Source organism: Carassius auratus, chromosome 19 (genome assembly GCF_003368295.1).
Source record: "Carassius auratus strain Wakin chromosome 19, ASM336829v1, whole genome shotgun sequence".
NCBI lineage: Eukaryota > Metazoa > Chordata > Actinopteri > Cypriniformes > Cyprinidae > Carassius > Carassius auratus.
Genome location: NC_039261.1, coordinates 7685000 through 7699481, shown reverse-complemented (window position 1 = coordinate 7699481; position 14482 = coordinate 7685000). Strand labels below are relative to the sequence as shown.

The 14482-nt window shown below is 39.0% G+C and overlaps 1 protein-coding gene across 1 annotated transcript; it reads left to right on the top strand.

Annotated features, from left to right (window-relative positions):
* Positions 1-354: 354 nt before the first annotated feature.
* On the top strand, positions 355-14475 carry eloa (elongin A). The gene is made up of 12 exons (XM_026288619.1): positions 355-512; positions 8706-8762; positions 8878-8993; positions 9752-10221; positions 11774-12045; positions 12133-12244; positions 12378-12530; positions 12738-12835; positions 12971-13151; positions 13278-13401; positions 13550-13698; positions 13883-14475. The coding sequence occupies exons 1-12, from the start codon at positions 441-443 to the stop codon at positions 13942-13944; spliced, it is 1866 nt and encodes a 621-aa protein (XP_026144404.1). The 5' UTR covers positions 355-440; the 3' UTR covers positions 13945-14475.
* The last annotated feature ends 7 nt before the right edge of the window (positions 14476-14482 follow it).

The window sequence follows — 14482 nt, the reverse complement described above, 5'->3', positions numbered from 1 at the left end:
TAATATAAACAGCTTCAGTCTGTTGTCAGTGATGCTTTAACATTTGATTACATCATTGACCAAGAAGATGCTTCTCTCATGTTGTTGTGGTAAGTCCTTGTATTTGAATAATGTAACTAATTAAATACTTTAATAATTCTAAATCACTTTTAGACATGCTATAGGCAAATTAAAATTTGCAAGTAAAAAACTGTCCACCTCATTTGGCCTTCCTAGGGAGGATGTCTCTAAAATAATCTCAAAGCAAATTATCAAAGCTGAACAATAAATATTTGAATACATCATGACCTCACCAAGTGATAAGGATGACTTTATAACAGCAGAATGACGTCCTTCCGGAGTCTCCATTTGGAGTGACGGAAGTTCGCAGTAGTCTGAAACAACAGCAGGCCCCCACCACTGCTGTTTTGGCTTCCGGGCAACATGCACCAGCTGTAAACATGGCGGAGGAGATATTGGAAGCAGTCGAGAAGTTGCAGTTAAGGCTCGCAGAGAATCAAGAGCCTCGCAAGGTAAGAAACCTTTTCGGTGAGACGAAGCGAATGCTCTACGTCGTCCCTTTTCGCACCGTGTATGACTATGTTATATGCTCTTCGGCGAGTGTCTAGCCTGAGGTTCGATCAACATTGCTATCCAGAAATCCCACGTCTAACAATTACAAGAGCAGCAGACCGTGAAATGGATGATCGGTTTACATAGATCAGTTTGGATTGAGCTTTCTCCTCAAACATGCTTCGATACAACAGAAAAAACAGCATCGAGTCACTTTCCTAGAAGCTTGTGCTCATTTTTCAGAAATGTCAACCACAGCGATTTATATACGATAGCGGTGACAGATGAAGACAGGCCTTGCGTAATGCAGCAGAATTTCTGTTAACGTTACTCCATGTAAGACACGATTCCTACTCAGTTGTGAATAGTTGTTACACTTAGGTTGTGTTTCAAAACCGAGTGATCTGCCTATGTAGAGGGCGTTAGTGGGCATAATGCTTCATTCCATGCTTCCAAATGTTTTCTAGGTAGGAAGCTGAACGAGGTTTGAGATACTGCCAAACTTGTCAGTGCAACCCCCATGTTCCCAAGAAGGCCACGACGACACTTTGAAAGTGCAAATAAATGTTTGTTTTGCCAATTCTGCTGCTTGGCCAACTAATAAGTTTGTTATTTGATATTGGTCTTACTTACAATGTCGTCTTAATAACATGGTAGTACTGTAGTATTTTTGGGCACTACAACATGTTCATGCTAGGTATTTTAATATTTTTATAATATATTTTTTTATTTTGGACCTATAGAATGCTAGTAGCTATGTTTGCATCTACCTATTTAAATGTGCATTTTGGGATATCGCATAAAAAGAAAACGCTTGATGAAAATTCCAGGATGCGCGTACATTCTAAAAATGCACATAAACTATGATGTAAACGCATTTATCGAATAAATTCTAACATGCGGATTGAAAAAGTCATGTGACTTTGTGCTATGAGATGAAATAACGTTAGAACAGCAAAGATAGCACAGCCTTAGTGAAGCTGACAATGTACTACACACCAAACACTCTCCAACCAATCACAGATGACCTTGTGACAGGCCCCAGGCAATTAGATGTATATTCTCCCCTAGAAAACCAAACAGATCACTCAGAAAGCAATCTTATCCTTTTTGAGAGAATGCTTATAGAGCACAGCAGTATGCATATATTTCAGCTTGTAAATGCAGTAATGCAGACACAATGTGAATGGCGTGGCTGGGCACAACGATAACCATTACACACACTCAGCTAGGGTCCGTAGCCAGTACAAGTGCATAAATATATGAGGCTATATAAACAAGCTGGTGCATACCGAGAGGACCGAGACAAAACTGCCATCTTGTGCCTTGCTAACCCTTAAGCAGTAATACAGTGACAGGGCGAAGCGCATGATAACATCATGTGTCACAAAGCTCAATCCGGTTTCCCTAAGTGAGCACTGCTGTCTGGGTATGGTGGTTTCCCCACCTCTAAATTCCAACTATATGACCTAGTCGAAAAAATATAGATTCAGGCAGCTAGAATCCGTATGTGGAGCACACATCCAAACTGATAGTAGCATGAGAGACTGCGATAGCTGCAACATAAACCTTAAGAGTTGAAGTCATAGCGCCACCGCCCATTCGCTGTTGCAGAATGCCCAGAATGTCATACATGGGACAGTTCTCCGGGTCGCAGCCATTAGATTCACACCATTTAACAAAGACTGCCCATTTAAGAGCATACAAGCATCTCGTAGAAGGAGCTCACACCTCTGAAATCATGTCCATCATGCGACGAGATAATGTGCCCAGGTTTACCACTTGCCACACACCATCCACACATGAAGTTTCCACCATTCAGGGTTGGGGTGCCATATCGAGCCGTCCACTTGGGACAGGAGGTCCAGTCTCAGTGGAATCTTTCACAAGTAAATCGTCAGAATCTCCAGCAGGTCAAGAAAACATGGTCTGTTTGGCCAGTACAGAGCGATTAGAATCACCGGGGCCCTCTCCTCTTTGATATTGTGCAGCAAAATCAGAGGGCCAAAAAAGCTTCTCTTAGCTCGATGTGAACCTGGAGGGGGCGCATATAAAGAAGACTGAGGTGACACACCGTTGCGGCTGCCACCATCTATCCCAGAAGCCTCTGATATTCTTTCAGTGGTACATGGCATCCCAGGCTGAAAGTATCCAGTGCAGACATTAAATCTCATATGCACGCTTGCCAAAGATGCACTCTCATCAAGACCGAGTCCAGCAGCATCCCCAGATATGTCATCGCTTGGCTAGGGCCATAACACGCTCTTCTGTGTGTTCACGCAAAGACCCAAGCTCTTCAAATGAAGTAACAGGCCGTGTTTGTTGCTGTTGAACACATCTTCTGAATGGGCCAAAGCCAGCCAACGGTCCAAATATTTCAAAATTTGCATTCTGCTCACTTTCCGCATTCTGCAAAGTGCTGTATCCATGCATTTCGTGAATGTACGTGGGGCCAATGCTAGCCCGAATGGCATTACTGTGAACGGATATGCTGTGCCCTCGAACGCAAATCTAAAAAAAGTGAGTCTTTCAGATCCACCAAGATAAACCAATCTACTGGCCAGGTCTGTGCAAGGATCTGTTTCAGTGTTGTCATTTTGAAAGTGCATTTGTATAAGAACCTCTTGCCTCAGCACCAACGCTCTGTGTGCTGGTACTGTTGACGTGACCACATTATTGAACCTGGGTAGTTTGCAGCAAAACTGAAGTATGTAGCCGTTCTCTATTACGTTCCAAATCCAGGATGAGATGCCCTGAAGACCGGAGGCAGACAGAGCTTTCCAAACCCATACTCGGAATTGGTGCTCTGCATTTAACCCATCCAATTGCACAAACCGCAGTGAGTAGGGAACACGCACACACCCGGAGCAGTGGGCTGCTCTTTTTTCCATGACCCTTGGGAGCAATTGGGGGTTCAGGGCCTTGCTCAAGGGCACTTTAGCCATGGGTATCAAAGGTGGAAGAGAGCGCTGTTCATTCAACTCCCCCACCTACAATTCCTGCCGGCACTCGAAACCTGTGAACTTTGGGTTACTCTCTAACCATTAAGCCACCGATGCTGATGGAGCACCAACATGCTTCTCCCGATTGCCTGGGACATCTTTATTGTGGCTTTAAAAGTGAAGTCCATCTCTGTGTGCAGATCTTTGAACACCTCAGGATCCGTCTCCCGATCATCCAGAGATATCAGGAGCCGTGCCTGAAAAACCTGTAGCACTGCCCTCATATGAAGTGTCAAAATTGCTTCTCCTGGGGTAGCGTATGATTCGTCCATGATGTGGGCGGTCAGACGGCAGGGCTTTGATGGGAGCACGAGTGGGGGGAGAAGAACACTGTGTGTGACCGATGAAATGGGACGTTCCCGGGAGAAATCACCAAGTGCTATATTGCTCCGGCTCCTAAGTACCTGCACTGAGAACTCCTTGCAGTGTGGGCAGTCAGACCGTGTGAGTGCTGCCTCCGCATAGAAAAGACCCAGGCACGGGATTCCAGTACTCGTGGGTGTCTTGAGCCTTGAGAATTATTATATTCAATGACTTCTCCTAGTTTTCTTAGAGCTATTAAGTGCCAGTTTATGGAAAAGGTGCTTTATTCGCAAATGTTTTATGGAAACTCTCTGTTTTGCGCGCAAGTTAAATTCACATCTTTGGATGGAAACATAGCTAGTTACTCCTTGAAATATGTAAGCATCCTGGTGCAAGATATACTACTGCCAGTTTTTTCCTAAATGTATTACATCTATATAGTTTTCCATTATATTTATTTGAGCTATTAATTGTTCTATTATAATTATTATATGTATTATATGTATTAGTGCTGGGTGATATGGTCATTTTTCAAATTGTCATATTGTCAGCCTGTGAGATCGATGATACACGATATTATCGTGCATGGGTGGAGCAAGAGAGAGACTCTTTGTTTATGTCATAGAATAACTATTTGGTATTTTAAACCATGCAGGTGTGCGAGAGAGAGCCTATGGAAAGACCAGTAATCGAAAAACAATAATAAAAAAAAGTGACAAAAAAAAAGTCTAATATATACAGGTCCTTCTCAAAAAATTAGTATATTGTGATAAAAGTTCATTATTTTCCATAATGTAATGATAAAATTTTAACTTTCATATATTTTAGATTCATTGCACACCAACTGAAATATTTCAGGTCTTTTATTGTTTTAATACTGATGATTTTGGTATACAGCTCATGAAAACCCAAAATTCCTATCTCAAAAAATTGTGAAATGAAATGAAAAGGTTCTCTAAACGAGCTATTAACCTAATCATCTGTATCAACTAATTAACTCTAAACACCTGCAAAAGATTCCTGAGGCTTTTAAAAACTTCCAGCCTGGTTCATTACTCAAAACCGCAGTCATGGGTAAGACTGCCGACCTGACTGCTGTCCAGAAGGCCATCATTGAAACCCTCAAGCGAGAGGGTAAGACACAGAAAGAAAAAAAAAAAAACCACAGTGCCAAAACCACTTGTAAATGGTTTACTGACCATGGTATTACTGTGCTCAATTGGCCTGCCAACTCTCCTGACCTGAACCCCATAGAGAATCTGTGGGATATTGTGAAGAGAAAGTTGAGAGACGCAAGACCCAACACTCTGGATGAGCTTAAGGCCGCTATCGAAGCATCCTGGGCCTCCATAACACCTCAGCAGTGCCACAGGCTGATTGCCTCCATGCCACGCCGCATTGAAGCAGTCATTTCTGCAAAAGGATTCCCGACCAAGTATTGAGTGCATAACTGAACATAATTATTTGAAAGTTGACTTTTTTTGTATTAAAAACAGTTTTCTTTTATTGGTCGGATGAAATATGCTAATTTTTTGAGATAGGAATTTTGGGTTTTCATGAGCTGTATGCCAAAATCATCAGTATTAAAACAATAAAAGACCTGAAATATTTCAGTTGGTGTGCAATAAATCTAAAATATATGAAAGTTAAATTTTTGTCATTACATTATGGAAAATAATGAACTTTTATCACAATATGCAATTTTTTGAGAAGGACCAGTATAATACTTTCAAACATACTGATAAACTAGCGTAAAATATAAAAAATACTTTATTTAAAAGTTATTATATAGTCATTTTGGGCGTCCTGTGACAAATTTGCCGCATCTGTGCATGGAAGTTATCAGTCTAAATGTTCTGCAAAATCGATTAAAATCAATAGTAGATTTCATTTAAAGTCCAACAGGTTAACACTAATATTGGGCATAAACAAACTTGTTAATACGCATCTCGTCAGTACAGTGTTAATTTCGTTGACTAAATATTTTCGTCATTATTTTCGTCACGAATATATTTTTGCGGACAAAAACGAAACTAAAACTAAAATAGAAGGCACTGATGGAGACTAAAACTATGACTAAATTGATTGACATTATCGTCAACGAATAAAGGACGAGACGAAAATAGACTGTGACGAAAATCAAATCAGCAGACGGGAGAGATGCGAGGAATGAGCAAAAGAACCGGCAAAATGGAATAGGCGAGACTGCATGAGAGAAGAGAACCAATCCGAGCCTGACTTATTGAAACGTGAAGCGAAGGTTTTCAGTTTTTAAATGAGCTCCCGGGAAGTCGGCATTCGAAGAGGTGATGTCTAAAAGAGCGACAAAATGTCCACAGCTCACTTCACGTTTGACGACGAACAAAACAAAACAAAGCGTAAAGCACGCGGAGCGCTCATTCGTGGCAAGAACACAACCAATTTGAAAAGACATTTACAGACGAGCCACCCGGACATTTTCTCAAATATAATTTCACAACGATGTTCTTTTGTTTATTGAGCTAAGCAAAATTGGAAGACTGCAGTGCGTAGATGTTGTAGCATTAAATATTACGAACTGAAAAGTAATGTAAAATAGCCCCTTCTTCAAGTTAGATGAGAGCACAATACTAATACGTAGTAATATGATACATACATTTGATTAATACTAATGTTTAGTATATTTTATAATGTTCTACTTGTTGACGATATCACAAATATTTCTATATTAGTCATGTAAAACGTGAATGTTCACATCCTATCATTATACATACTAATCTAGCAATATTGTAGTATTTAAAACATACAATATTGCTAGACAAATGAATACCTTATAAAATCTTGTTACTTTTTTTATCCACCCAAATATTTACTTTAAATGTATGCACTCCTTGTTCAGCTCAGCTGTAAGCTTTAAGGTCCTGGACCTAACTTTATTTTTCTTTTATTGATGGTCAATTGGCAGCTAATTATTGTTTACATTATCATGACAGTGTTTGTTGCTGCATAAAAGCTTTTGAATCGAAATAAAGACACAGTTGTGTTGAAATAAAGTTGAATTTGTGTTTTATATATTTTGGTTAAGTTTGTTTCCTATACCAGCTGTAAAAAATTGTCTAGTAAATCTGTTATTGATTTTAGTCTTATTTTAGTCGACTAAAACACCAAGCAATTTTAGTCGACTAAAACACCAAGCAATTTTAGTCGACTAAAATAAGACTAAAATTAAAACAAATCAGATGACTAAAACTTTACTAAAACTAAAAAGAATTATAGTCAAAAGACTAAGACTAAAACTAAATTAAAATTTAGTGTCAAAATTAACACTGCGTCAGTAAAGCCAGTTCTCTAATCAGCGGTAAATTTCCTCTGGTGCATGATTTTTACATAGAGCAGCTGTTACTACACAGAGCCGTTGTTAACTGAGAAGATGCACAAATAAATGCTGAAAATGAACGTGGTTTTGCGCTGCTTCTCAGTTAACAATGGCTCTGTGTAGTAACAGCTGCTCTATGTGAGATCACGTAATCGACTGAATTAGCAGGGTGTGTTCGTAATGCTTAATTTCTGTGTGACTAATTTTCAATCCTGATAAATTCATTATGATCAATGCATCACTTATAATAGTAAAACATAAATGCTTTTGGATTTAAATATTTAACAAAGCATGCAAACAAATGGACACTTTTATCATGTAGTTTTGTCATTGCGCTAGTTCCAGGGACTTATTTCTTAGCAATGAAATAACTTATATCTGCAGACAATGTACGTCTACTTATGGATGGAGACTTTGATGGAGACTTTCGGCCAAAACTATGTATTTTGCATGCATCACATTATAGTGTGGTGTGGCCTTTAAGAGACTGATCACTTAACTTATAACTAGGGCTGGGCGATATATTGAATAGTATCGGAATAATTTTGATGACTATGTAAAATTTGAATATATTGGGAATATCGAATATTCAAATTCAAGCATACTTTCCCAAAAGAACGCACCGAATGTCCAAAAAAGGAACCTGTAACTGCTGACTGCTCTACGCCCCTCTACTACGAGAGCTTAAAGGGGGGGGTGAAATGCTATTTCATGCATACTGAGTTTTTTACACTGTTAAAAAGTTGGATTCCCATGCTAAACATGGACAAAGTTTAAAAAATTAAGTTGTACGTTTGAAGGAGTATTTTTGTTCCAAAAATACTCCTTCCGGTTTGTCACAAGTTTCGGAAAGTTTTTTTTGAGTCTGGGTCTGTGTGACGTTAAATGGAGCGGAATTTCCTTATATGGGTCCAGAGGGCACTTCTGCCGGAAGAGCGCGTGCTCCCGTATAGCAGAGCACTGAGAGCAGAGACATTCACTGATCAGAGCGAGAGCGTCGCGAAATGTCACAAAAGAAGTGTGTTTTTGGTTGATGCATCAAACTGCACTTTCCACATGTACAGCTTAAAAAAAAGAAAAAAAAAAAGACGACATAAAGTGGAACTTAGTCATTTTCCAAAACCGCTAAGCAAATATATACAGTTTCAGTACATACCACATAGAGACGTCCTGCTGTAGTCATTGCTGATGCTGCTTTTGTTAAATTTAAATTTTAATGTACATTTCTCTTTTTTTTTGTGATTAGTTTTATAGAATTATGTGATTGGCATTTTATGATAATGTGTTAAATACATTGTGAATGGTCTTAAGTGATCGGTGTAGTGAAGTTTTCAACTAAATTGGCAGTTTTCCACTTTATTTGATCAAAAAGATTTTGACTATATTCTTTCTAATACAGTGGTAATGGTCCAAAATTTGGACCAAAATGGTGAGTGTTAATGGAAAATTTACCAGCCATAAATACTTTTTTCCACTTTTCACCTTCTGTCTAGCTGCTGAAAACTCTTAAAAGGCTGGGGGAGCTTCCTATAACAGTAGACATCCTGGTGGTAAGATTAAACTGTTACTTATGTTCTATAGTATTACTTGAGTTGGTCTAACATATTTTAATAATGCAATTGGTTTTATAGCTTTTGATGTGTTTATTGTCTTCTATTCTTGCAGGAAACAGGCATCGGAAAGACTGTGAATTCTCTGCGCAAACATGAATTTGCTGGAGAGGCAGCAAAGAACCTTGTGGCCAAGTGGAAAAAGCTTGTGCCAGAGAGATCTGGAGACAGGTTAGTCTTTTAAAGTGATATATTACATATTCATATCATTGCAATTAACCTTTAAAATAAATAGTGTAATTTTCAACAATGGGATAGATAAAAGCCTAACATCTGATCATAAAGATTCTAGCCAAAGCATCTACTGCAAAATTTCTGTGAAGAAGCTGAAACCTGAAACAACTGTTCTTCAGAATATTTTTGTTGTCATGGTCAAAAAAATACTTTGTTCACCAAGCCTGCATTTATTTGACAGTAAATAATACAGTAATATCATTAATATCATCAAATATTACCAATTAATTTAATATATTTTAAAATGTGGGTTACTCCTGTGATGGCAAAGCTACATTTTCAGCAGCCATTACTCAAGTCTTCAGTGTCACGTGATCCTTCAGAAATCATTCTTATATGCGGATTTGCTTCTTAAGAAGCAGTTTTGCTCCCTAATATTTTTGTGTAAAGTTGTAACCATGATACATTTTGTTTTCCTGGATTCTTTGATAACTGGTTCAGAAGAACCACATTTATTTGAAATATATTTAATTAATTATTGCTATATAAAAGTAAATGTAAAGAGTATATTTTTTTTTATCTTACTGATCCCAAACCTTTGAATGGTTACCAGTACCAGAAGTTGCCAGTGCTGATGAGTTTTACTCAGGTTTGATGTTTGGCGTGTAATAATTTTGGAACTCTGGTTGTGGTGTTGGGTACTTCTGAGATAAGAGAAGAATAAGTATATGTTATATGTTTCATTTTATCAAAAGACCGAGTGTAAAGGAAGGGCGTTCCCACTCACGCATTAATGAGTCTGGAGGGCACAAACGAGTCCGGGAGCGGTCTCCAGATGAACCTCCACTTATGGAGGAGGAACAACATGAAGAGATGGGATACCAGCATGGCTACTCCCCCTCCCCTCCACAGCACTACAGCGCAAGGGATTATCAGTCAGATGAATATGAAAGCCCTCCTGAAGAGGAGCCAGAGCCAGAGCCCAGTCCCCCACGCAATGACATGAGACACAGCAAGCCAAACAAAGAGCCAGTCAGGGAGCACAATTCCCAAGACAGTCGGGAACAGGAGAGACGGAAGAATCGTCCCACGGGTGTCGGCAGCAGTGAGGAGAGGTCGCATAGAGCTGACAGAGAGCAACAGGGTGGGACGAGTCACAAATCTAAACACAATCGACATTTAAGCCCACACGAAAGCAAAAGGGAAAAGAAAGGAGGAAGTGATGGTAAGAAAGTTTTGCTTGCTTTTGTGTTATAAGTCTCTTATACTCATCATGGCTGTATTTATTTGATTAAAAAAACAGCAAAAACATATTGTGAATATATTGTTAAAGGGGGGATGAAATGCTAGTTTTCACTCAATATCCTGTTAATCTTGAGTACCTATAGAGTAGTACTGCATCCTTCATAACTCCAAAAAGTATTTAGTTTTATTATATTCATAAGAGAAAGATGGAAAGAAGGGAAAAACACGACCGGCTGGAGGCGTGACGTGTGGGCGGAGCTAAAGAATCACGAGCGCCAGTAGGCTTTTGCATTGAGAGCGTTAGGAAGCTGTGACATTACCGTGAGGAAAAAAACATCCAAAACAAACCATGGCTAACAGTCAGATTCAGCGTATATTTATGATCCAGAATCAGATCCAGAGGCTGAAATTTAACAAGAGCAGCAACGACGTCTCTATGTAGTATGTACTGAAACTGTATATATTTGCTTAGCGGTTTTGGAAAATGACTAAGTTCCACTTTATGTCGTCTTTTTTTTTTTTTTTTTTAAGCTGTACATGTGGAAAGTGCAGTTTGATGACAACATTGCATGTTGTTTACTTGATGTGCTTACGCGCCGATAGCTAAGTTAACAATTTAGATATTTTAAGCAGTTTTACTCAAAGCATGCGGTTCCAACACATGATCGTCACCCTTTTTCGTTTGGGACTGCATTATCCTTAAGAAATAAACGATGTGCAAATCTGGCGTCAAACTGGGCCTTGTTTGTAAAACAAGCATCTTCTAAATGCAGGGAACAAACAAAAACACTTGCACAACTCCGTCGATGCTCTGTAAAAATAAACTCCATCCACTGGTCCCTTAATGCTGTTTTTTTTGGTAATCTGTGCAGGGTTGTCTTGCCCTGGCAACCAAAAACACACTCCTTTTGTGACATTTCGCGACGCTCTCGCTCTGATCAGGCTGTGCTCAGCCTCTCAGTGCTGTGCTATACGGGAGCGCGCGCTCTTCCGGGAGAAGTTCCCTTAGGACCCATATAAGGAAACTCCGCTCCATCTAACGTCACACAGAGCCATACTCTAAAAAAAACTTTCCGAAACTTGTGACAAACCGGAAGGAGTATTTTTGCAACAAAAATACTCCTTCAAACGTACAACTTAATTTTTGAAACTTTGTCCATGTTTAGCATGGGAATCCAACTCTTTAACAGTGCAAAAAACTCAGTATGCATGAAATAGCATTTCAATATTTTTTGAATATTGTGAATATTTTTTCTCTTGTTATATATTTTAAAGTAATTTATTTCTTTGATGTCTTCAGTTTCACATGATCCTCCAGAAATCATTGTAATATGCTCATTTGCTGCTCAAGAAGCATTTATTATTATAATCAAACAGTAATGTTGCTTTGTATTTTTTTCTTGTGAAACTGTATTTTTTTTTCCAGGCCATTCTTTGATGGATAGAAAGTAAAAAAAAAAAAATACCCTTTTATACCCTTCTTCTCAATAACTTAAAACTTTGGTTTTACTTGAATTGCTTTTGCCTTTAAGGAAAATCAAGGGAGAGGAGGGAAATTCCAGAGCCAGTGGTTGAGGATGAGGAGTCATATGAGGCTCCAACTATGTCTTTCGAATCCTTTCTCACATACGATGCTCCGACCCCAAGCAAAAAGAAGAAAAAGCAGTCCTCGCGACCCCATCAGCCTCCTGCTTCGATTCCATCTGCTTCCTCTAAATCTGGCAAAGCCAATGGGACCAGTAGTAAACAGTCAAAGCCATCTTCTTCCTCAGTGACCACGCCAGTTCCGGAGAAACGCAGGAAGGTGAGGCTGAACTTGTTTCTCAGACTAGGTGATGGGAAACCAGCTTTTGTCCATGTGTCGAAGGCCTTCTAATCATTATTTCTCCAGGTTGTAGATGTGGTTCCCACTCTGCCTGATATCCCTTTGCCAGCCATCCAGCCATTCTACAGACCACTGCCCTCCATTGATCTTACACCACTGTCCCCCCAGAGACGTAAAGGTATGCGTTTTTTGGTTTTATAACCCGATCAGATTTAGCCTATCATATCTGAAAGAATCTGAATTAAAAAACAATATAAGTGTATAAATCCCAATGATTTTTTTTCGCATGGTCTCATGTTTTTCTCCTCCAGTCCCACAGGCATGTGAGGAAGAGGATGGTGGCTATACAGGGCGAAGACTGAACTCTAAAATGGTTGTGTACTCTGGGTCCAAGACTGCGTTTTTGCCGAAAATGATGTCTCTGTATGAACAGTGCATCAGAGTCCTACAGAACAATATAGATTGTAAGTTTTCTCATTCCCTTATCATTTGTTATAATATTAATTATTGATTTAACATTCACAGTCTGATGTGTGTGAGAAATGTGATGTCACCATGTTTTAAATCACATTTTTAAAAGACGCCATAATGTTTCAGGGGGGCTGAAATATTAACCACCAATTGACCGGAAATGAATTGTCTTTTTACTGGTATTTCTTGCATTCTCTTAGCAATCGATGAAGTGGGAGGAGTGCCATTCGAGATTCTGGAACCGGTTCTGGAGAGATGCACTCCTGAGCAGCTTTACCGGATTGAGCAGTGTAATCCAGTATGTGTTTACATTCTCAGTCGTTATGCTTATCTTAAGAACAACACTGCATTCAAAGTTTTCTCGTTAGATCTTAGTATAGTAATTTAGGGCTTCTTTTTGGACTAATCTTTAATTTCAAGCCTCTCTACTCAGTATTTCACAGAAGACACCGATGATCTGTGGATGAAACACTGCAAGCGGGATTTTAAACATGAACCACGACAAGAGTATGAATCTTGGAGGGAGCTGTTTCTCCGGCTCCATGAAGAAAGGGAAGAGCGTCTGCGCAAGCTCACAGAGAACATCACCTCCGCCCATGCAAACAAACCTAAAGGTACACACAGGCATTACAGTAACATTGTAGCTCAGTGAGTGCAATAGAAATGTAGGTGAGGATTTAATGAACTGTTCACAATAATAATAACTCAAGTGTTTTCTCTATATTGTTCATTTTTAACAGGGCGGCAGGTTAAAATGGCTTTTGTCCACTCTGTTGCTAAGCCTCCGCGAGATGTCCGCCGTAGACAGGAGAAGTTTGGCACTAAAAACGGTTCTACCAGCACAAGCGCTGCTCCATCTGCCAAGTTAGTGAATGCTGCATTAGTCACAAAGATGTCATCAGTCATGTAGATGAATCTTTCTCATGACGTTTTAGCTGACAATCTGCTTTTCTTCCTTTTTTTTTTTTTTTTTTAACTCCATTTAAATATTATGCTAATTTTTCATATACAGGATCAGACCAGCAACAAACTACAGTGCTTACAGCAAATCCAGTGATGGTGGTGAGTCTTCTTTTAGCAGTCCCCCTGAGTCCTCCTCACGCCCCTCTGCTCCCAGCAGTGCTGGTGCTCACAGTGCCAGAGACAAACCGCAGGTCAAAAGTGAGTTTAATAAGAAATGTTGTTGTTGTTGTTAAATATTTATCTTTACATATTTATTTTACAGATATTTATGTATTGTATATTCACCTTTAATGTTAAGATCATGTCCAAAATTTGCTCATTTAATTGCTTGAACAGGTTGTTTGAATGTGTCTTACAACTTTTTCTGCTCTTTGTTTTTCAGAAGTTGCTCCAATGATGGCTAAAACTATCAAGGCATTCAAGAACAGATTTTCCCGGCGGTAAAAGTAAAAATGTTTGTGTGTGTATGATAGAAGAGAGAACAACTGGAAGAGGAAACTATTTTTTTTTTTTTGCTGTAATGCTTGATAAGGAAATGTGTAATGCCTCTTGTCTTTTTATGCTTTTTAATATTATCAGTACAGCTCACTGGACGCAATCACAGAAAATATCTGCATCAACAACCATCCACACTCAATTATGTCATAGCATGTTGGAAGCGTTTTATGAACACAGAAAACAAGTGGTACACTACAGATTACCATGTGACACCAGAAACCCAGACTCTGTTAAATGTTTATTTAATTGCTTACAATAATCAAATGCATTTTCATGGGACTAAGTATATGATTTTAATTTAGAGTGAGAAAGAGATGAGATGTAAAAAGTTCAAGGACTGGACACCTCCACACCATCATATTTATTTTAAATCTTGGACCCGGCAGTCCTTGACCTTGCCTTGAATGAAAGATCAAGTCGTTTTAATAGATTTTATGAAGTGCTCTATGGACATTTTTAATAAAATCCATGTGTTGATCTCACC